Consider the following 24,046-nt stretch of genomic DNA (forward strand, 5'->3'; position numbering starts at 1 on the left):
ACCACTCTAAATTGCAAGCATCTGCCTCTAACCCTAGGAAGCTCTTTGCCACCTTCTCCTCCCTCCTGAATCCTCCTCCCCCTCCCCCCCCTCCTCCCTCTCTGCGGATGACTTCGTCAACCATTTTGAAAAGAAGGTTGACGACATCCGATCCTCGTTTGCTAAGTCAAACGACACCGCTGGTTCTGCTCACACTGCCCTACCCTGTGCTTTGACCTCTTTCTCCCCTCTCTCCCCAGATGAAATCTCGCGTCTTGTGACGGCCGGCCGCCCAACAACCTGCCCACTTGACCCTATCCCCTCCTCTCTTCTCCAGACCATTTCCGGAGACCTTCTCCCTTATCTCACCTCGCTCATCAACTCATCCTTGACCGCTGGCTACGTCCCTTCCGTCTTCAAGAGAGCGAGAGTTGCACCCCTTCTGAAAAAACCTACACTCGATCCCTCCGATGTCAACTACAGACCAGTATCCCTTCTTTCTTTTCTCTCCAAAACTCTTGAACGTGCCGTCCTTGGCCAGCTCTCCTGCTATCTCTCTCAGAATGACCTTCTTGATCCAAATCAGTCAGGTTTCAAGACTAGTCATTCAACTGAGACTGCTCTTCTCTGTGTCACGGAGGCGCTCCGCACTGCTAAAGCTAACTCTCTCTCCTCTGCTCTCATCCTTCTAGACCTATCGGCTGCCTTTGATACTGTGAACCATCAGATCCTCCTCTCCACCCTCTCCGAGTTGGGCATCTCCGGCGCGGCCCACGCTTGGATTGCGTCCTACCTGACAGGTCGCTCCTACCAGGTGGCGTGGCGAGAATCTGTCTCCTCACCACGTGCTCTCACCACTGGTGTCCCCCAGGGCTCTGTTCTAGGCCCTCTCCTATTCTCGCTATACACCAAGTCACTTGGCTCTGTCATAACCTCACATGGTCTCTCCTATCATTGCTATGCAGACGACACACAATTAATCTTCTCCTTTCCCCCTTCTGATAACCAGGTGGCGAATCGCATCTCTGCATGTCTGGCAGACATATCAGTGTGGATGACGGATCACCACCTCAAGCTGAACCTCGGCAAGACGGAGCTGCTCTTCCTCCCGGGGAAGGACTGCCCGTTCCATGATCTCGCCATCACGGTTGACAACTCCATTGTGTCCTCCTCCCAGAGCGCTAAGAACCTTGGCGTGATCCTGGACAACACCCTGTCGTTCTCAACTAACATCAAGGCGGTGGCCCGTTCCTGTAGGTTCATGCTCTACAACATTCGCAGAGTACGACCCTGCCTCACACAGGAAGCGGCGCAGGTCCTAATCCAGGCACTTGTCATCTCCCGTCTGGATTACTGCAACTCGCTGTTGGCTGGGCTCCCTGCCTGTGCCATTAAACCCCTACAACTCATCCAGAACGCCGCAGCCCGTCTGGTGTTCAACCTTCCCAAGTTCTCTCACGTCACCCCGCTCCTCCGCTCTCTCCACTGGCTTCCAGTTGAAGCTCGCATCCGCTACAAGACCATGGTGCTTGCCTACGGAGCTGTGAGGGGAACGGCACCTCCATACCTTCAGGCTCTGATCAGGCCCTACACCCAAACAAGGGCACTGCGTTCATCCACCTCTGGCCTGCTCGCCTCCCTACCTCTGAGGAAGTACAGTTCCCGCTCAGCCCAGTCAAAAGGCTCAACTTTTCCTCTCTTTTGGTCCCGTGGCTACCATGATGTAACAGTATGAAGCGAACCCGTGCACATGCGCAGATACTATGTGTGACTGTGTGAGAGCCAGGTCTTGCATCTTGCTCAGCCCAATATCTGCGGTGTTGCTCATGGCAACATAATTTAGCTGAGTCTACCTTTTAAAGTGCATTCATTACAATTGTATGAACATACTAGGCTGCCTGACGCAGCTCAGCAAGGGAGAGTTGTGACCCACAGTAGTCCCTTTGTTGGTGCAATATTTGCCCAGAAATGTATCAAGCTTTGAAAGGTAGTGTCAAACTTATTTTTCCTGGGGGGGTATCTCTTTTTGTTTGGAATGGGGCGGCTGTGTATGGCTGTACATGTCGATGTTTGAGGGAGAAAGACACTGAGGAGGACCAATTTATATTTAACTAGGCAAGTCAGTTAAGAACAAATTCTTATTTACAATGACGGTCTACCCCGGACAAACCCGGACGACGCTGGGCCAATTGTGCGCCGCCCTATGGGACTCCCAAAAACAGCCGGATGTGATGCAGACTGGATTTGAATCAGGGACTTCAGTGATGCCCCTTGCACTGAGATGCAGTGCCTTAGACCGCTGCACCACTCGGGAGCATAGCCCTCTTCATTATCAACACGTTGTACTGACAACATCAAACACCCTCTCTAGACTCTAAAGCCAGGAGGACTTTGAGTTTGCTGTCAGCCAGGAATCATGGGTCATTTCCATTCCCAGGATTGTGACTAAAAAAGCAAAAACAGATTCTCCTTCCTTGACAGACCAGTCAAAATTAAGTTGTTGAGAGCCTCAATATGCTCCCTCTGTCCCAGAGTGCACTGCAGCCCACTGATCACTCAAATCCAATCTGAGGATTACTAAGGAGGGGAGAGAGTAAGATGCATTAGACTTGACTCAAATGGGTAATGAATGGGACTAATGAGAATAGCCAAGGCTCCCAATCCAGCCAGGCCTGACTCGTTGAATTCTGGAGGTACAGTTCAGTCATTTAATTTGCTATGAGGCTCAAAGTGGAGCATCCCACAAAACCTCAATCATACTTTCTGAATCTAGTGATATGGTGTGAATGGTCGGATAGCCTTGCTTTACAAATCTTTCTCTATTCACATAGAGATTCTGTCACATAACCTGGGCGAGCGACGTTGGCCTGAGTACTGTAATACAATCTATAGCAACACCCATAGCAAAACCCATAGCAACACCAATAGCACAATCCATAGCAACACCCATAGCAAAATCCATAGCGACACCCATAGCACAATCCATAGCAACACCTAAAACACCCATAGCAAAATCCATAGCGACACCCATAGCACAATCCATAGCAACACCCATAGCAACACCCATAGCAAAATCCATAGCAACACCAATAGCACAATCCATAGCAACACCCATAGCAACACCCATAGCAAAATCCATAGCAAAATCCATAGCAACACCTAAAACACCCACATCAGTAGAGCACATGGTTCTATGATGTCGCTACCATAGATTGGATCATTTTATCTTCATTCAGACCCAAGGCTTGGATGATAGGACTCATTTTCTTAGTAGTGTAAAACAACTTGCCCTCTCCCGTTTGTCAGTTTGGGTTAGCAACAACTGGCCGCAATACACAATGTGGGTGATAGGACACTGACAGGATGGAATGCTATAGGATTGCAATGTTATCTCGGGAGACTTGGTCCATGCTGCACCATGTTGTAAGAGTGGGCTGATCATCAGCAGTACACTATAGTACTGTATACTGGGTAGAGAACCTAGTCATAATTAATGCCCCGGAATGCGTGGCTTTGGCTTGTCAATAAAACATGGACAGCATCGTTATAGGCAACCCCTAATCAATGAAGCCAAAAGTAGCTTAAATTGCATTTTTCACCCCTTCTGGCTGTGCTGTGTGTAAGTCGGAGGTGGGGTATGGTCGGTATGTACACACCATTCATTTCCTGCCTTGTATCTTTCAACTGAGGAGTAGAGAAGCAGGAACTTATTTCTGACAAGACCCCCCCACCCCGCTTTCATGCCTTGCCTTCTGCTGAATGGCCACTTCCAGGAGCAGTGGCACAAAGCAGAGTAAATAAATGATTGAGGAAAAAGAGAGAGAAAATCGGTCCACTGAGAAGTTTATGTCCTCCCTCCGTACCCTCGCACTCCTCTGTTCATCCCTCCATATGCAGAAGGGATGACTTTTATCGGCTGTGTAATTTGTGTCCATAGGAGAGACTTATCTTTTTAAGGAGACAAATGACTCCTACTCTCCAGGTACTAATGATAACATTGAGAGTACCACAGGAGCTTTCTAGAGCGTTTCCACATGCAGGGTTCTCCACCGGTACTGAAGCACTGTGTTTTCTGTGTATCCTAAGCTCTCATAGCACCCAAAAGGGCTGAGGATATTCAGTCAAGGAGAAGGCATCTATTGGAGGTATACAGGAGTGGTTATAGCACTTGTGGCAAACCTCTTCAAGGTTATGAGCGTTTGTCACAAATTAAGTGGGAAACTGTCACCAAATTACCCCAGAATGAGAGTTCTTTCACTTGGCAGGGTTCGCCGTGAGCCCTGCCTTTCTAAGGGCGTCTAACACCGCCTGTACCCGGGGTAAGTGGGATTCCCAATCAGGGCTGTAGATTCCCACGTCATCTAAATAAGCTGCGGCGTATGCCTGGTGCGGTTTTAGGACCTTGTTCATGAGCCGTTGAAAGGTGGCTGGGGCCCCGTGTAAGCCGAATGGCATGACGGTGTATTGAAACAAACCGTCAGGGGTTGCAAAGGCTGTCTTTTCTTTGGCCCTGGGGGTCAGAGGAATTTGCCAGTACCCTTTTGTCAGGTCCAGGGTCGTAATGTACCGAGCTTTACCAACTTTCTCCAGTAGTTCGTCTACTCGGGGCATGGGGTAGGCATCAAACTTGGAGATTTCATTTACCTTCCGAAAGTCGTTACAGAACCGCAAAGACCCATCGGGCTTGGAGACCATCACAATTGGGCTAGACCACTCACTATGTGACTCCTCGATCACTCCAGCTGTCAACATTTTCTCTGTCTCTGCTCTAATCGCGGCCTGTCGACCCTCGGGTACCCGATATGGCCTCATGCTCACTTTTCTCCCTGGTAGGGAAACGATATCGTGAGCCGTAACCTCAGTTCGGCCGGGTACCTCTGAAAACACATCTCTGTTTTTCTGGATCAGGGTCTTTACTTCCTGTACTTGTGCTGGGGACAGAGTAGGTGAAATATTTACTTCGGCTGCCCCCTGAGTGTGTGTAGGGTATGTGACCATTAGTGTTTCTCTCTCTCTCCATGCTTTTAACAGGTTTATGTGATAGATCTGTTCCTGTGGCCGTCGACCTGGCTGTCGGATCCGATAATTCACTTCTCCTATTCTCTCCAGTACTTCATATGGTCCTTTCCATGTGGCTAGTAGTTTGCACTCTACCGTGGGGATCAGCACTAACACCTTATCTCCCGGTTGAAATTCCCTCAGGGTAGCCTGCCGGTTATAAGTGTGCCGCTGGTGCTCTTGTGCTTGTCTCATGTGCTCTCGGACGATGGGCATGACTGTGGCTATCCTGTCTTGCATTGCCGTGACGTGCTCTATGACACTAGTATACGGGGTGGATTGGTGCTCCCAGGTTTCCCAGGCGATGTCTAAGATTCCCCGGGGGTGCCTCCCATATACCAGCTCAAAGCGAGGCTTGAGGAACCTCTCTAATGGCAAACATCAGATACGGCAACATGCAATCCCAGTTTTTCCCATCCTTATCGATTACCTTCCTGAGCATTGACTTCAGGGTCCTGTTGAATCTCTCAACCAGCCCGTCCGTCTGAGGATGGTAAACCGATGTCCTCAACTGTTTCACCTGCCACAATTTACAAAGGTCCGCCATAAGGCGGGACATAAAGGGGGTCCCCTGGTCAGTAAGGATCTCCTTTGGAACCCCTACCCTGGTGAACAAGAGCACTAATTCCTTGGCAATATTTTTGGAAGTCATCGTCCGAAGGGGAATGGCTTCTGGGTAGCGAGTGGCATAATCTAGAATGACCAGAATGTATTGGTGTCCTCTGGCGGACTTGGGTAGTGGGCCCACTATATCCATCGCTATCCTCTCAAATGGCGTTTCGATTATGGGGAGTGGCACTAACGGGCTTCTAACAGCTGGTCGGGGAGCTGTTAACTGGCACTCCGGGCACTCTCCACAATGCCGAGCCACTTCAGCCTGAATTCCTGGCCAGTAAAACCTCCTTACAATCCGGTCTCGGGTTTTATCGATACCAAGGTGTCCACCCAGAATGTGCCCATGAGCTAGATCCAGTACTGTCCTCCGGTACCGGGTGGGGACCAACAACTGTTTAACCACATCAAACCCTATTTTTGAGACTCTGTACACCAAACCCTTTTTCATAATGAAGTGGGGAAAACTATTAGGCCTCATCCCATCATTTATGGGAGTACCATCGACGACCTGCACGTCTGCTCTGGCTTGCTGCAGGGTTGGATCCTGGTTTTGGGCCGTCCCGAAATTAGTCAAGGACCCTGCCAGGTCTGCTGGTTCTAGATCATCATCCTCTGGATTCAGATCGACCCCAGCCCCACTAGTACCGGGCTGTTCGTTGTCAACGAGGTTTGCCACTTCATCCTCATCCTCCCCTACTAGCACCTGTGAGGTTGGCCCCTGGGAGACCTCTTTTCTTGGCTTTGGTTGAAGGCCCCATGCTTCTTCCTGCTTGGTCAGGGTTGTTGGCTTCTCAAATATGCCATTCTTTTGGCCTAACTTCGCAAAGTTAGGAAAGTCTCTACCCAATATTACATCATATGGCATCTTTGGGACCACGCCGACCTCATAATTCAGCAGATCGTGCTCTGTTTGTATGCTCACTAAGGCTGTGGGGTACAGACGGGTATCCCCATGAACGCATGTAACACTGATATCCTGACTTGTATCCAGTTTATGAGTTGGCACTAGGTTTGCAACGACCAGGGTTAGCATACTGCCGGAATCCAGCAGTGCTTCAACCTCTTTCCCTTCAACCGTCACCCTGCACATATGTTTGTTTCTTGATCTTTCAAGTACAGTGGTTACAACAGGACATGCATACCACATATCATCTTCTTTTTCACCGAGGTTACATTGCATTGGCTCTTCTTTAATAGGGCAGTAGGCTGCAATATGTCCTGGTCGATTACAATTGTAACAGATAATAGGCGTTCGGGCGGGAGACCCCCTCGACCCCCGGTCCCGGTTTCCGTTTTCTCCCTTAGTGTCTCGGCCCGATTCTGATTCTTTCCTCATGCCCCCACGCTGCTCTCTTCCCCCTCCACCTGTTGGGACAGTCTTACCCTGTCCGCTGGTTCGCCCAGGCCTGGGGAATGGGAATCTTTCCTCCTGTGCCTGCTCAGCTGTTCCTGCCGTACAATACCGTTCAACTAGGCCCACGAGATGGTCGGCGGAAAGTACCTCGTTCTGGCCAACCCATCGTCGCACTTCTTGGGGTAGACCTCGCTGAAACTGGTTGAGTACGATGATCTCGACAATCTCGGCGGAGGATTGGGTCTCCGGTCGTAACCATTTCCGTGCCAGGTGAATCAAGTCGAACATCTGTGTTCGGGGAGGTTGTCCAGATCGGTAGGACCACTGGTGAAAGCGGTGTGCCCTCACGGTATCGGTCACTCCCAGTCTTGCCAGAATCTCTCCCTTTAGTTTATCGTAATCCTGTGCATCTGTCAACTCCAGGTCGATAATACGCTTTTTGAGCATCCCCTGCCAGGTATGGTGCCAGAAGCCCTACCCATTCTTCTTTCGGCCACTTCTCCCTCTCTGCAGTCCTTTCGAAGGTGGTAAGATATGCTTCCACATCATCCTGTGCTGTCATTTTTTGAAGAAAATGATTGGCCCGCCTCTGGGTATTTGCAGCTGGTAATTGAGCCCCAATTTGGTCCGCTAGCCCCTTTAGGCCTTCTCTTAACTCCCGGGTGTTTCTCTCTTGCTCTTCTCTGAGCAGCTGGTTGGTGCGGTGCTGGACCTGTAACGTGTCCTGGTACATTCGCATTGCATCCTGATGAGCTATTTGTTGAGCTCTAGTTGCCTCTTGTTGGGTGGCCGCCGCTTGTAACAGGGCTTGTATGGCTCCCTCCATACTCATTTTCCTGAGAAACTGTCCTAACCAAAAAAAGCCAAAAAAATAAATAATAATAATTTTAAAAAAATAACCTGACTCCCCTTTGGAGTGCTAACTGAACTTTTTTTCTTTTTCTTTTTTTTTCTTCTTTTTACCTAACCAGCGGAATGGTTAGTCCATATGCCCACATTCTCCACCACGTGTGGCAAACCTCTTCAAGGTTATGAGCGTTTGTCACAAATTAAGTGGGAAACTGTCACCAAATTACCCCAGAATGAGAGTTCTTTCGAACAGGACAGTACCTGTGTGTTTGTTTCTCCGTCATGGTCCACCCAGGTCGTAGGCAAGGTCAAGGATAGCAGGGTTCGGTACACGAATCGGGTTCTCGGTATGTCCAGGTCCAAACGCCAACAGGTAAATCCAAAACAGTCCAGCTCATACACGGTAAATCCAGCCAATATCTATTGTCTCTTTCTCTACGGTTCATAGATCCTTCCACCCCTCTCTCCCTCTTCCTTTTTCTTGACCCTTTATCTGTGTGTCGGCTCCACCTTCTGAGGGTTCCCCTTGCTTCTGGGACTTGTAGTTTTGGCAGTCGGCCATTTTGTGATCTGTAGTTCTGATCGGGGTGGCCATTTTTAGTAATCGGGCAGAGCCCGTTTATTAGTTCTGCTCTCACATATCTGCCATTTATCACTCTGCCACACACTGCAGAGGATGAAAGAATGACAATGCAAAGCAATGGTATTGACAAAAACAAGTGCTTTCCCTGTCGTCCTCAGGAAAAATGCATTACTTTTCATTCTATAGTCAGATTGAACTGAAAGATGGGATATTTGAGTGCCACTCGCTCCTTTTATGTAGTAGTATAAAAGGAGAGGTAGTGAGTAGTATTCATATAGCTATAGCTGACATGCAGCTAAGACTAAACTAAAAAAAAAAAGCACTTCCGGGTTGGAGCGAGTAGTCGCATTTCGCTTCGCTCCACAGGTAGTATTACATTTAATTTAATTTCATTACAGTACAACGGTTTGATTTGTTTGATCTTAGCACTTTTTTCTTAGCTAGCTACATAGCCGTCTTTGTATCAAAGATAATTGTGTAGTTTAGATTATTATCGAATCTTCTAACGTTGTCAACACTGCTAGCTAGCCAGCTAGCCAACTTCTACCGAATCATTACAACGGAACGATTTGATTAGTGTAGTGTTAGCTAGCTATATAGTTGTCTTTGCTGTCTTTGTATCTAAGATAATTGTGTAGTTTAGAGTAATTATCTAGCCAGTTATCGAGGTTACCTAGCCAGCTCCACTTTCAAACAAAGTCAGCTAGCCAGCTATTTTCGCCGTCCTAACGTTGTCAACACTGCTAGCTAGCCAGCTAGCCAACTTCTACCGAAACAGTACAACGGAACGATTTGATTAGTGTAGTGTTAGCTAGCTACATAGTTGTCTTTGCTGTCTTTGTATCTAAGATAATTGTGTAGTTTAGAGTAATTATCTAGCCAGTTATCGAGGTTACCTAGCCAGTTATCGAGGCTACCTAGCCAGCAACACTTTCAAACAAAGTCAACAACGCAGCCACTGCTAGCTAGCCTACTTCACCAGCCAGCAGTACAGCATCATTTTAATCATTTTAGTCAATAAGATTTTTGCAACGTAAGCTTAACTTTCTGAACATTCGAGACGTGTAGTCCACTTGTCATTCCAATCTCCTTTGCATTAGCGTAGCCTCTTCTGTAGACTGTCAACTATGTGTCTGTCTATCCCTGTTCTCTCCTCTCTGCACAGACCATACAAACGCTTCACACCGCGTGGCCGCTGCCACCCTAACCTGGTGGTCCCAGCGCGCACGACCCACGTGGAGTTCCAGGTCTCCGGCAGCCTCTGGAACTGCCGATCTGCGGCCAACAAGGCAGAGTTCATCTCAGCCTATGCTTCCCTCCAGTCCCTCGACTTCTTGGCACTGACGGAAACATGAATTACCACAGATAACACTGCTACTCCTACTGCTCTCTCCTCGTCTGCCCACGTGTTCTCGCACACCCCGAGAGCTTCTGGTCAGCGGGGTGGTGGCACTGGGATCCTCATCTCTCCCAAGTGGACATTCTCTCTTTCTCCCCTGACCCATCTGTCCATCGCCTCCTTTGAATTCCATGCTGTCACAGTTACCAGCCCTTTCAAGCTTAACATCCTTATCATTTATCGCCCTCCAGGTTCCCTTGGAGAGTTCATCAATGAGCTTGACGCCTTGATAAGTTCCTTTCCTGAGGATGGCTCACCTCTCACAGTTCTGGGTGACTTTAACCTCCCCACGTCTACCTTTGACTCATTCCTCTCTGCCTCCTTCTTTCCACTCCTCTCCTCTTTTGACCTCACCCGCTCACCTTCCCCCCCTACTCACAAGGCAGGCAATACGCTTGACCTCATCTTTACTAGATGCTGTTCTTCCACTAATCTCATTGCAACTCCCCTCCAAGTCTCCGACCACTACCTTGTATCCTTTTCCCTCTCGCTCTCATCCAACACTTCCCACTCTGCCCCTACTCGGATGGTATCGCGCCGTCCCAACCTTCGCTCTCTCTCCCCCGCTACTCTCTCCTCTTCCATCCTATCATCTCTTCCTTCTGCTCAAACCTTCTCCAACCTATCTCCTGATTCTGCCTCCTCAACCCTCCTCTCCTCCCTTTCTGCATCCTTTGACTCTCTATGTCCCCTATCCTCCAGGCCGGCTCGGTCCTCCCCTCCTGCTCCGTGGCTCGACGACTCATTGCGAGCTCACAGAACAGGGCTCCGGGCAGCCGAGCGGAAATGGAGGAAAACTCGCCTCCCTGCGGACCTGGCATCCTTTCACTCCCTCCTCTCTACATTTTCCTCTTCTGTCTCTGCTGCTAAAGCCACTTTCTACCACTCTAAATTGCAAGCATCTGCCTCTAACCCTAGGAAGCTCTTTGCCACCTTCTCCTCCCTCCTGAATCCTCCTCCCCCTCCCCCCCCTCCTCCCTCTCTGCGGATGACTTCGTCAACCATTTTGAAAAGAAGGTTGACGACATCCGATCCTCGTTTGCTAAGTCAAACGACACCGCTGGTTCTGCTCACACTGCCCTACCCTGTGCTTTGACCTCTTTCTCCCCTCTCTCCCCAGATGAAATCTCGCGTCTTGTGACGGCCGGCCGCCCAACAACCTGCCCACTTGACCCTATCCCCTCCTCTCTTCTCCAGACCATTTCCGGAGACCTTCTCCCTTATCTCACCTCGCTCATCAACTCATCCTTGACCGCTGGCTACGTCCCTTCCGTCTTCAAGAGAGCGAGAGTTGCACCCCTTCTGAAAAAACCTACACTCGATCCCTCCAATGTCAACTACAGACCAGTATCCCTTCTTTCTTTTCTCTCCAAAACTCTTGAACGTGCCGTCCTTGGCCAGCTCTCCTGCTATCTCTCTCAGAATGACCTTCTTGATCCAAATCAGTCAGGTTAAGACTAGTCATTCAACTGAGACTGCTCTTCTCTGTGTCACGGAGGCGCTCCGCACTGCTAAAGCTAACTCTCTCTCCTCTGCTCTCATCCTTCTAGACCTATCGGCTGCCTTTGATACTGTGAACCATCAGATCCTCCTCTCCACCCTCTCCGATTTGGGCATCTCCGGCGCGGCCCACGCTTGGATTGCGTCCTACCTGACAGGTCGCTCCTACCAGGTGGCGTGGCGAGAATCTGTCTCCTCACCACGTGCTCTCACCACTGGTGTCCCCCAGGGCTCTGTTCTAGGCCCTCTCCTATTCTCGCTATACACCAAGTCACTTGGCTCTGTCATAACCTCACATGGTCTCTCCTATCATTGCTATGCAGACGACACACAATTAATCTTCTCCTTTCCCCCTTCTGATAACCAGGTGGCGAATCGCATCTCTGCATGTCTGGCAGACATATCAGTGTGGATGACGGATCACCACCTCAAGCTGAACCTCGGCAAGACGGAGCTGCTCTTCCTCCCGGGGAAGGACTGCCCGTTCCATGATCTCGCCATCACGGTTGACAACTCCATTGTGTCCTCCTCCCAGAGCGCTAAGAACCTTGGCGTGATCCTGGACAACACCCTGTCGTTCTCAACTAACATCAAGGCGGTGGCCCGTTCCTGTAGGTTCATGCTCTACAACATTCGCAGAGTACGACCCTGCCTCACACAGGAAGCGGCGCAGGTCCTAATCCAGGCACTTGTCATCTCCCGTCTGGATTACTGCAACTCGCTGTTGGCTGGGCTCCCTGCCTGTGCCATTAAACCCCTACAACTCATCCAGAACGCCGCAGCCCGTCTGGTGTTCAACCTTCCCAAGTTCTCTCACGTCACCCCGCTCCTCCGCTCTCTCCACTGGCTTCCAGTTGAAGCTCGCATCCGCTACAAGACCATGGTGCTTGCCTACGGAGCTGTGAGGGGAACGGCACCTCCATACCTTCAGGCTCTGATCAGGCCCTACACCCAAACAAGGGCACTGCGTTCATCCACCTCTGGCCTGCTCGCCTCCCTACCTCTGAGGAAGTACAGTTCCCGCTCAGCCCAGTCAAAACTGTTCGCTGCTCTGGCACCCCAATGGTGGAACAAACTCCCTCACGACGCCAGGTCAGCGGAGTCAATCACCACCTTCCGGAGACACCTGAAACCCCACCTCTTTAAGGAATACCTAGGATAGGATAAAGTAATCCTTCTAACCCCCCCCCCCCCCCCCCCCCCTTAAAAGATTTAGATGCACTATTGTAAAGTGGCTGTTCCACTGGATATCATAAGGTGAATGCACCAATTTGTAAGTCGCTCTGGATAAGAGCGTCTGCTAAATGACTTAAATGTAAATGTAAATGTAAGACTGACAAGTAACAATGGATGTGGGGGGCAAGGGGGTTGGATACAAGGGGGTTGGATCGAAGGGGGTTGCAAACAAGGGAGTTGGATTCAAGGGGGTTGGATTCAAGGGGGTTGGATACAAGGGGGTTGGATACAAGGGGGCTGGATACAAGGGGGTTGGATACAAGGGGGTTGGATATATGGGGGTTGGATAGAAGGGGGTTGGATACATGGGGGTTGGATAAGGAGGGGTTGGATATAAGGAGGATGTAGGATTGGAGTTGATTGGTTGTAATTTCCCATATTGGTGGGGTTGGCTGGGGATTGTCTAATCAGGTCACCTGACACCCTTACCCAACCTGCAGAACATTGAATCAATGGGTAGTTGGAGTGGAGAGTAAGGCACAAAGCACTGTTGTCCTATACTGTAAGTATCAGATGCAGAGTGAAAAGCATCTACATGCTGAGACTGAAATAACCTACTGGGCATCACTGTTTCTGAAATGGAAAAGAAACTGCGTTAAAAATGCAAACGTCCTGTCAAAGAGTATTTTTTGCAGATACACAGTAATACGGCTGGGAAACTGGTGGAAAACACAGTGTAGGACAGGGATGGGCAACTGGTGGAAAACACAGTCTAGGACAGGGATGGGCAACTGGTGGAAAACACAGTCTAGGACAGGGATGGGCAACTGGTGGAAAACACAGTCTAGGACAGGGATGGGCAACTGGTGGAAAACACAGTCTAGGACAGGGATGGGCAACTGGTGGTAAACACAGTCTAGGACAGGGATGGGCAACTGGTGGAAAACACAGTCTAGAACAGGGATGGGCAACTGGTGGTAAACACAGTCTAGGACAGGGATGGGCAACTGGTGGTAAACACAGTCTAGGACAGGGATGGGCAACTGGTGGAAAACACAGTCTAGGACAGGGATGGGCAACTGGTGGAAAACACAGTCTAGGACAGGGATGGGCAACTGGTGGAAAACACAGTCTAGGACAGGGATGGGCAACTGGTGGAAAACACAGTCTAGGACAGGGATGGGCAACTGGTGGAAAACACAGTCTAGGACAGGGATGGGCAACTGGTGGAAAACACAGTCTAGGACAGGGATGGGCAACTGGTGGAAAACACAGTCTAGGACAGGGATGGGCAACTGGTGGAAAACACAGTGTAGGACAGGGATGGGCAACTGGTGGTAAACACAGTCTAGGACAGGGATGGGCAACTGGTGGTAAACACAGTCTAGGACAGGGATGGGCAACTGGTGGAAAACACAGTCTAGGACAGGGATGGGCAACTGGTGGAAAACACAGTCTAGGCCAGGGATGGGCAACTGGTGGAAAACACAGTCTAGGCCAGGGATGGGCAACTGGTGGAAAACACAGTCTAGGACAGGGATGGGCAACTGGTGGAAAACACAGTCTAGGACAGGGATGGGCAACTGGTGGAAAACACAGTCTAGGACAGGGATGGGCAACTGGTGGAAAACACAGTCTAGGACAGGGATGGGTAACTGGTGGAAAACACAGTCTAGGACAGGGATGGGCAACTGGTGGAAAACACAGTCTAGGACAGGGATGGGCAACTGGTGGAAAACACAGTCCAGGACAGGGATGGGCAACTGGTGGAAAACACAGTCTAGGACAGGGATGGGCAACTGGTGGAAAACACAGTCTAGGACAGGGATGGGCAACTGGTGGAAAACACAGTCTAGGACAGGGATGGGCAACTGGTGGAAAACAGTCTAGGACAGGGATGGGAAACTGGTGGAAAACACAGTCTAGGACAGGGATGGGCAACTGGTGGAAAACACAGTCTAGGACAGGGATGGGCAACTGGTGGAAAACACAGTCTAGGACAGGGATGGGAAACTGGTGGAAAACACAGTCTAGGACAGGGATGGGAAACTGGTGGAAAACACAGTCTAGGACAGGGATGGGCAACTGGTGGAAAACACAGTCTAGGACAGGGATGGGAAACTGGTGGAAAACACAGTCTAGGACAGGGATGGGAAACTGGTGGAAAACACAGTCTAGGACAGGGATGGGCAACTGGTGGAAAACACAGTCTAGGCCAGGGATGGGCAACTGGTGGAAAACACAGTGTAGGACAGGGATGGGCAACTGGTGGTAAACACAGTCTAGGCCAGGGATGGGCAACTGGTGGAAAACACAGTGTAGGACAGGGATGGGCAACTGGTGGAAAACACAGTCTAGGCCAGGGATGGGCAACTGGTGGAAAACACAGTCTAGGACAGGGATGGGCAACTGGTGGAAAACACAGTCTAGGACAGGGATGGGAAACTGGTGGAAAACACAGTCTAGGACAGGGATGGGCAACTGGTGGAAAACACAGTCTAGGACAGGGATGGGCAACTGGTGGAAAACACAGTCTAGGACAGGGATGGGCAACTGGTGGAAAACACAGTCTAGGACAGGGATGGGCAACTGGTGGCCCAATTCCCCATTTTGAATTTCCTCTGAAATTTGCTTTAAATCAGCTCATGGGCAGAATTGCATGGCATTTGTTATAAAATTGCTAAATCTTCTCTCCGCCCCATGGAAAAATTTGAAGAATTGCATGAAATGAACTCTTAACTGTGAGCAACTGCGGCCCCTCACGAGTTCAGATTTTTTGTGTCCCCCCACCCCATCAAAGTTCACCATTCCTGGTCTAGGCATACTATATAAGAAACTATAAAAGTCTCACTGACATCATTCTATGAAAACAAAGGACAACATCTGAGGCGTTGAGCACAACGAAGGGAAGGAGATCTTGAAACCCAATGGAAATAATAATTGAAACACTAAGAACAAACCCATACTGAGAAGGGAATTGCCATTCAGCATCTCCAGTACAACATTGGGCAATCAGCCACCCTTCACTTTCAATAGTATTACAGTTCTCATGACGGCGTAATTACAGAGCTACTGTAATTCATAAGAGGAACAGGGTTGCTTCTGTTTGAATTATATTTTTTCATTCGTTCGATGGCGTGGTTTCCAGATGCAAATGTCAGCTGTACCTCACCCGTGTTAGAAAAAGATGAAGGAATTTGCAAGACAAACAAGAGACTGAAAGAGAGAATAACATGCCCACCGATAGTGGGAAGATGGAAGAAACCATCAAAAGTGAGGTACAGCAAAAGTGAGGTACTGTAAAAGTGAGGTACTGTAAAAGTGAGGTACTGTAAAAGTGAGGTACAGTAAAAGTGAGGTACTGTAAAAGACCCGCTTCTTTTCTTCCCTTCTTCTACGCTCTCAGATCAAAGTCTTGGGAACACTGAATACATCATCGGAAGGAGCGGGCTGAGGAGGAAAAGAGGGAGCGGTCAGTGCGGAAGGAATGGAGGGGTCAGGGAGGAAGGGAGTGAAGGGGTCAGGGAGGAAGGGACGGAGGGGTCAGGGAGGAAGGGATGGAGGGGTCAGGGAGGAAGGGAGTGAAGGGGTCAGGGAGAAAGGGACGGAGGGGTCAGAGAAAGGGAGGGAGGGGTCAGGGAGGAAAGGAGGGAGGGGCCAGTGTCTATCAATAAAGAGTGGATGAGCAATCTTTCCTGGTTCAATCACAACGTAGTGTTGAGCACCAAGGTCAACACCGCCTCCGTCCCACTGTTCCCCAGGTCAACACCGCCTCCGTCCCACTGTTCCCCAGGTCAACAACGCCCCCGTCCCACTGTTCCCCAGGTCAACAACGCCCCCGTCCCACTGTTCCCCAGGTCAACAACGCCCCAGTCCCACTGTTCCCCAGGTCAACAACGCCCCCGTCCCACTGTTCCCCAGGTCAACAACGCCCCAGTCCCACTGTTCCCCAGGTCAACAACGCCCCAGTCCCACTGTTCCCCAGGTCAACAACGCCCCAGTCCCACTGTTCCCCAGGTCAACAACGCCCCCGTCCCACTGTTCCCCAGGTCAACAACGCCCCCGTCCCACTGTTCCCCAGGTCAACAACGCCCCCGTCCCACTGTTCCCCAGGTCAACAACACCCCCGTCCCACTGTTCCCCAGGTCAACAACGCCTCCGTCCCACTGTTCCCCAGGTCAACACCGCCCCCGTCCCACTGTTCCCCAGGTCAACAACGCCCCCGTCCCACTGTTCCCCAGGTCAACACCGCCCCCGTCCCACTGTTCCCCAGGTCAACAACGCCTCCGTCCCACTGTTCCCCAGGTCAGCACCGCCCCTGTCCCACTGTTCCCCAGGTCAACAACACCCCAGTCCCACTGTTCCCCAGGTCAACAACACCCCAGTCCCACTGTTCCCCAGGTCAACAACACCCCAGTCCCACTGTTCCCCAGGTCAACAAAGCCCCAGTCCCACTGTTCCCCAGGTCAGTGACCGCCCCAGTCCCATTGATCCCCAGGTCAACAACACCCCAGTCCCACTGATCCCTAGGTCAACAATGCCCCCGTCCCACTGTTCCCCAGGTCAACAAAGCCCCAGTCCCACTGATTCCTAGGTCCCACTGATCCCCAGTCCCACCGTTCCCCAGGTCAGTGACCGACGCACTGTGTGTCTACGAATGACAGCTCACACCTCAGAGTGGTGACAATAGGTGCTTTTTCCGAGACATGCTTAAAGGTACTCTGACTAATGGAGAATGATTCAGTCGATAACATGTCATCCAGGATGTCAATAATGCCCCAATGTTTTTCTTGCAGTACTTCTGAAGGATAAAAGAGCGAGTGGAGGGTTCAACCGGGGAGAAGGGCTTTGCTGCTGTTGCATGGCAGGTGAAGGAAAGACGGGCCGCCTAGAGCCATGCAGGTAAAGCCTCACTGTACTGCTCAATCATTTCAAAGGAATGAAAGGAATGAGTGTGTGAAATACTTCATGTATGGGTTCGCGCCCAGGCTCTGTTGCAGCCTGCCGCGACCGGGAGGTCCGTGGGGCGACGCACAATTGGCCTAGCGTCGTCCGGGTTAGGGAGGGTTTGGCCGGTAGGGATATCCTTGTCCCATCGTGCACCAGCGACTCCTGTGGCGGGCCGGGCGCAGTGCGCGCTAACCAAGGTTGCCAGGTGCACGGTGTGTCCTCCATTTACATTTACATTTTAGTCATTTAGCAGACGCTCTTATCCAGAGCGACTTACAGTAGAGTGCATACATTTTTTATTACATTTTACATACTGAGACAAGGTTATCCCTACCGGCCAAACCCTCCCTAACCCGGACGACGCTATGCCAATTGTGCGTCGCCCCACGGACCTCCCGGTTGCGGCCGGCTGCGACAGAGCCTGGGCGCGAACCCAGCCCAACCTGGGCGCGAACCCAGAGACTCTGGTGGCGCAGCTAGCACTGCGATGCAGTGCCCTAGACCACTGCGCCACCCGGGAGACCATCCTCCGACACATTGGTGCGGCTGGCTTCCGGGTTGGATGCGCGCTGTGTTAAGAAGCAGTGCGGCTTGGTTGGGTTTTGTTTCGGAGGACGCATGGCTTTCGACCTTCGTCTATCCCGAGCCCGTACGGGAGTTGTAGCGATGAGACAAGATAGTAATTACTAACAATTGGATACCACAAAATTGGGGAGAAAAAGGGGGTACATTTAAATAAAAATAAAAAAAATAAAAAATAATAATACTTCATGTAATGACAGCATGTATACTTTCAGAGAGAGGAACATGATGACCACAATCAATCAATCAATCAATCAAATGTATTTATAAAGCCCTTTTTACATCAGCCAATGTCACAAAGTGCTATACAGAAACCCAGCCTAAAACCCCAAACAGCAAGCAATGCAGGTGTAGAAGCACGGTGGCAAGGAAAAACGCCCTAGACAGGCAGTAACCTAGGAAGAAACTTAGAGAGGAACCAGGCTCTGAGGGGTGGCCAGTCCTCTTCTGGCTGTGCCAGGTGGAGATTATAACAGATCATGGCCAAGATGTTCAAACGTTCATAGATGACCAGCAGGGTCAGATAATAATAATCACAGTGGTTGTAGAAGGTGCAACAGGTCAGCACCTCAGGAGTAAATGTCAGTTGGCTTTTCATAGCCAATCATTCAGAGTTAGAGACAGCAGGTGAGGTAGAAAGAGAGTTGAAAACAGCAGGTCCGGGACAAGGTAGCATGTCTGGTGAACAAGTCAGGGTTCCATAGCGGCAGGCAGAACAGTTGAAACTGGAGCAGCAGCACGACCAGGTGGACTGGGGACAGCAAGGAGTCATCAGGCCAGGTAGTCCCGTGGCATGGTCCTAGGGCTCAGGTCCTCAGAGAGAAAGAGAGAAAGAGAAGAGAGAAAGAGAAGAGAGAAGAGAGAAGAGAGAGAGAATTAGAGGGAGTATACTTAAATTCACACAGGACACCGGATAAGACAGGAGAAATACTCCAGATATAACAGACTGACCCTAGCCCCCCGACACATAAACAATTGCAGCATAATTACTGGAGGCTGAGACAGGAGGGGTCAGGAGACACTGTGGCCCCGTCTGACGATATCCCCGGACAGGGCCAGCCAGGCAGGATATAACCCCACCCACTTTGCCAAAGCACCGCCCCCACACCACTAGAGGGATATCTTCAACCACCAACTTACTACCCTGAGACAAGGCCGAGTATAGCCCACGCCAACCCGGACAGGAAGATCACGTCAGAGACTCAACCTACTCAAGTGACGCACCCCTCCTAGGGACGGCATGGAAGAGCACCAGTAAGCCAGTGACTCAGCCCCGTCATAGGGTTTGAGGCAGAGAATCCCAGTAGAGAGAGGGGAACCAGCCAGGCAGAGAGAGCAAGGGCGCTTCGTCGCTCCAGTGCCTTTCCGTTCACCTTCACACTCCTAGGCCAGACTACACTCAATCATAGGACCTACTGAAGAGATGAGTCTTTAGTAAAGACTTAAATGTCAAGACCGAGTCTGCGTCTCTCACATGGATAGGCAGACCATTCCTTAAAAATGGAGCTCTATAGGAGAAAGCCCTGCCTCCAGCTGTTTGCTTAGAAATTCTAGGGACAATAAGGAGGCCTGCGTCTTGTGACCATAGCGTATGTGTAGGTATGTACGGCAGGACCAAATCGTAAAGATAGGTAGGAGCAAGCTCATGTAATGCTTTGTAGGTTAGCAGTAAAACCTTGAAATCAGCCCAAGCATTAACAGGAAGCCAGTATAGAGAGGCTAACACTGGAGTAATATGATCAAATGTTTTGGTTCTAGTCAAGATTCTATCAGCCGTGTTTAGCACTAACTGAAGTTTATTTAGTGCTTTATCCGGGTAGCCGGAAAGTAGAGCATTGCAGTAGTCTAATCTAGAAATGACAAAAGCATGGATTAATTTTTCTGCATCATTTTTGGACAGAAAGTTTCTTATTTTTGCAAGTAGATGGAAAAAAGCTGTCCTTGAAACAGTCTTGATATGTTTGTCAAAAGAAAGATCATGGTCCAGAGTAACGGGTCCAGAGTAACAAGTTCCTTTACAGTTTTATTTGAGACGACTGTACAACCATCAAGATTAATTGTCTGATCCAACAGAAGATCTCTTTGTTTCTTGGGACCTAGAACTAGCATCTCTGTTTTGGCCCAAGTTTAAAAGTAAAACATTTGCCGCCATCCACTTCCTTATGTCCGAAAAACAGGTTTCCAGGGAGGGCAATTTTGGGGCTTCACCATGTTTCATCGATATGTACAGCTGTGTATCATCCGCATATATAGTGAAAACAATAGAGGTCCTAAAACGGAACCCTGAGGAACACCGAAATTTACAGTTGATTTGTCAGAGGACAAACCATCCACAGAGACAAACTGATATCTTTCCGACAGATAAGATCTAAACCAGGCCAAAACTTGTCCATGTAGACGAATTTGGGTTTCCAATCTCTCCAAAAGAATGTAGTGATCGATGGTATCAAAAGCAGCATTAAGGTCTAGGAGCACGAGGACAGATGCAGAGCCTTGGTCTGACGCCATTATTAAAAGGTAATTTACCACCTTCACAAGTGCAGTCTCAGTGCTATGATGGGGTCTAAAACCAGACTGAATGGTTTTTGTATACATTGTTAGTCTTCAGGAAAGCAGTGAGTTGCTGTGCAACAGCTTTTCATTTTTTGGGGGGAGGAATGGGAGATTTGATATAGGCCAATAGTTTTTAGATTTTCTGGGTCAAGGTTTGGCTTTTTCAAGAGAGGCTTTATTATTGCCACTTTTAGTGAGTTTGGTACACATCCGGTGGATAGGGTGTAGGGGTTTTCATCATGTCTTGACTGCAGGCCCTGAGTGGAGTCACATCTTCAGTACATGTGTTGCCTGGCCGGAACAGGGTGTAACTTGGCAAAACTTTGTAATGATCTAATTATCTACCAACTCTGGGGAGAAAGTGCCAAGATAAGCTGATCCCTGGTGCAAAAAGACAACCAGACGTCAACAGTTCTTTAAAAGGCTGCTCTCTTCTGGCTGAGCAGCTCAACAAATAGAGGAGTAGGAGAACAACAGGAGAGAAGGGTAGATGGCCTCCAGCCAGCCGGAATGGACGCATCCTCTGGGTGTAACTACCACACAGATTATGCTTAACGAATGTGACCCTTTCACTAACTGGCACCCACTGGGGAGGGGGATGCATGGTGTGTGTGTGTGTGTGTGTGTGTGTGTGTGTGTGTGTGTGTGTGTGTGTGTGTGTGTGTGTGTGTGTGTGTGTGTGTGTGCATAAAGAGGGGAGGGATGTAAAAGGTGGTCTTAGGCCTGAGGAGGTCCAAGAATCTGCAAGTTGAAGGTTATTTTTGACGGGCAATTTCTGTGCCCCTAGAGTCAAGCATCCAACCAAGTTGATAAAATGATGGCGCTGGTGGAGTAAATGTCAATCGATGGAGAGAGAAAAAAAAGGGAAGAAGAAGATAGAAGGCCTTCAAGCAGATAGTCTAGGATAGGAGAATGACATCACAGAAAATGAGAGGAAAAAACATCCTGTGGTCATAAAACACAAAAGAGCTGAGCCAATTTCACTGGTCGTACAGAAACATAATGGATTTTACTTCCTCCGTTTGCCACTTTAGTTCAAACATGCTTCAGTGGCATAACACTCTCTCCCGGCCTTACCACGGGAGTGACAGCCCATTACTTGCATCAGCAGCTAATATTGTGAACGTTCTAATAGCAGCCAAACATCTCGGCACGTCTAATGCTTAATATTGAATAATCACTCCCGTTCGTTCTCCCCTCTAAGAGCAAATCAAAATTTAAAAAATGATTTCGCAGCGTTTTATTGACCGAATGAAAATCAATACTGTTAAGAGAACAAATTAGGGCTGGAAAAGGAACATCACTGGCTACAGGACTTCAATTACAATGGAGTGTGTGTTTGCAAAAATAGTCTGGTGGATTTGCAACTCCCCGTTTCTGGCAAAACAATTTGTCATATTCAGGAACATGTATGAGAAGCAAACTATTTCACTCTCTAAAATAATTATTTATTTCCAAATCATTTTTTGACATTTGAGCTGATGGGAAGTTTTTTTTGTGTGTGTACAGGGCCGCTTGGCAGCACAACCAAGGGGTCAATGAATCATCAAATATTATTTGCCTATTTACAGTGGGCTAAGCTGATTAGCGCTAGTTCGATTGGCGACTGTTTCAACCGGGCTTAGCGTGACATAACTGGAGGATTTATGAGAGTTTTAAGGGGGATAACATAGGATAAGATCATTTCGCTGTAATTCAAATGACAAATAAAGACCCTGTATTCAATTACCTTGATCACAATTTGATATGAACATCATTCAAAGTCCAGCTAGGGCGTTGAAGACTGATTTTCTGGTGCATTAGGCCACTACTGGGCATTTATATGGGCCAGTTTGGTCTCTCTTTGTGTGCAGTTCCGCATTCACTGCTGGGGCAGTCACCTCACCCCTCCCGGCTCCATAAAATGGGACAGAGGGAATTACACAGGGATTAGGATATAGTCCGGTTTAATTCCACCCCCTAGAATGAGAACCACACTGAATCCAAAAGAAAAGATTTCTCACAAGCTCCCATCACAAACAACACACGTGTGTGCATGTGTTAAAGCTCCACGATATGGTAAAAACATGATTTCTTTTAACAACATTTTGGGATTTTACCTGCAATTACTGATCAAAACACTTGGTTAAACTGTTAGATTAGAGAATGAATGATCAGTGCATTTTTATGGTTGGATTACAGTGGGCACTTGGAATGCAGTTTTGTTTGGCATGACAACTAATGTAAAATGAGAGGAGATGGCTGTAACAGAGTAGGATCCAAAGTGTTGGTCAATGTTTCCCGTGGGACCCTAATTAGATTTAAATAGATAGGTAATGTAACGATGTACGCTGAGAGTCGGGAAGCAAAGTTCAGAGAGTGAATACATTCAATAAATAAACGAACACACTCAGTCGAGGCACGGGAACCTGTTCACCCAGCTGAGGCATGGGAGCCTATCGATCCCGCTGAGGCCTCCCAGGTAGCTCCAGCTCCAACACCCGGACCCGATATCACCTCCAACACAAAAACAAAACACTCCCTGATGCTTCCCATTGTTGAGTCGTCATTCTGTAACGATGTACGCTGAGAGTCGGGAAGCAAAGTTCAGGGAGTGAATACATTTAATAAATAAACGAACACAACAAGAACCACGAACAGCGCACCAACATGATACAGGAACAATGACGACTGGGGAAGAAACCAAAGGGAGCGACATATAAAGTGCAGGTAATCAAGGAGGTGATGGAGTCCAGGTGAATGTCATTATGCGCAAATGCGCTTAACGCTGGTGACAGGTGTGCGCCATAACGATCAGCCTGGTGACCTAGAGGCCGGATAGAGAGCACACGTGACAGGTAACCCAGGGCTGCCAACATTTGAAGAAAGCTTGGAGTGAGATTTGAATTTCATTGCCCCCTGGCACAACCCCTAGACGGTTACTGTTTTCAAGCTCATTTCCTGCAATTCTACGTATTTTGACATGGCTTAGGCCGATGAAAAAACACACTTACTTTGAGATTGGGGGGGGGTGATATTTAAAGCATGCTAATTGGAAAAAATATTTTTTAGGTGGTTTGGCACTTTATTCAGACAGTACTGAAACGAGATAGGGAGAGGCTAATGCTATCAACCATGGGAAGTTTGGAAGCAGGAATTGATCTCTATTGTCTAGAAACAGGGGGAAAGTCGGAAACAGGGAGTGATCTCTGTTCTCTAGAAACAGGGGGAAGGTCGGAAGCAGTCAGGATTGAGAGAATGATGAACTAGTCAGGATTGAGAGAATGATGAACTGATCAAAGTACAGAGAGATCCTTGATGAAAACCTGCTCCAGATCACTCAGGACCTCAGACTGGGCTGCAGGTTCACCTTCCAACATGACAACGATCCTAAGCACACAGCCAACACAATGCAGGAGTGGCTTCGGGACAAGTCTGAATGTCCTTGAGTGGCCCAGCCAGAGCCATG

The 24,046-nt window shown here is 49.2% G+C and overlaps 1 protein-coding gene across 1 annotated transcript; it reads left to right on the top strand.

Moving 5' to 3' along the window:
* The first annotated feature begins 15,746 nt into the window (after positions 1-15,746).
* On the top strand, positions 15,747-17,107 carry LOC120053777 (vegetative cell wall protein gp1-like). The gene is made up of 3 exons (XM_039001022.1): positions 15,747-15,786; positions 15,920-15,985; positions 16,275-17,107. Exons 1-3 carry the CDS (start codon positions 15,747-15,749, stop codon positions 17,105-17,107), a joined length of 939 nt encoding a protein of 312 aa, XP_038856950.1.
* The last annotated feature ends 6,939 nt before the right edge of the window (positions 17,108-24,046 follow it).

This window comes from Salvelinus namaycush, chromosome 9 (assembly GCF_016432855.1).
Source record: "Salvelinus namaycush isolate Seneca chromosome 9, SaNama_1.0, whole genome shotgun sequence".
Lineage (NCBI taxonomy): Eukaryota > Metazoa > Chordata > Actinopteri > Salmoniformes > Salmonidae > Salvelinus > Salvelinus namaycush.

Excerpts from the sequence above, each read along its gene's own strand:
- LOC120053777 (XM_039001022.1), top strand. The coding sequence starts at position 15,747 with ATGCCCACCGATAGTGGGAAGATGGAAGAAACCATCAAAA. Across the intron at positions 15,787-15,919 it reads GATGGAAGAAACCATCAAAA|ATCAAAGTCTTGGGAACACT; the intron begins GTGAGGTACAGC and ends CTACGCTCTCAG. Across the intron at positions 15,986-16,274 it reads GAGGAGGAAAAGAGGGAGCG|GTCAACACCGCCTCCGTCCC; the intron begins GTCAGTGCGGAA and ends ACTGTTCCCCAG.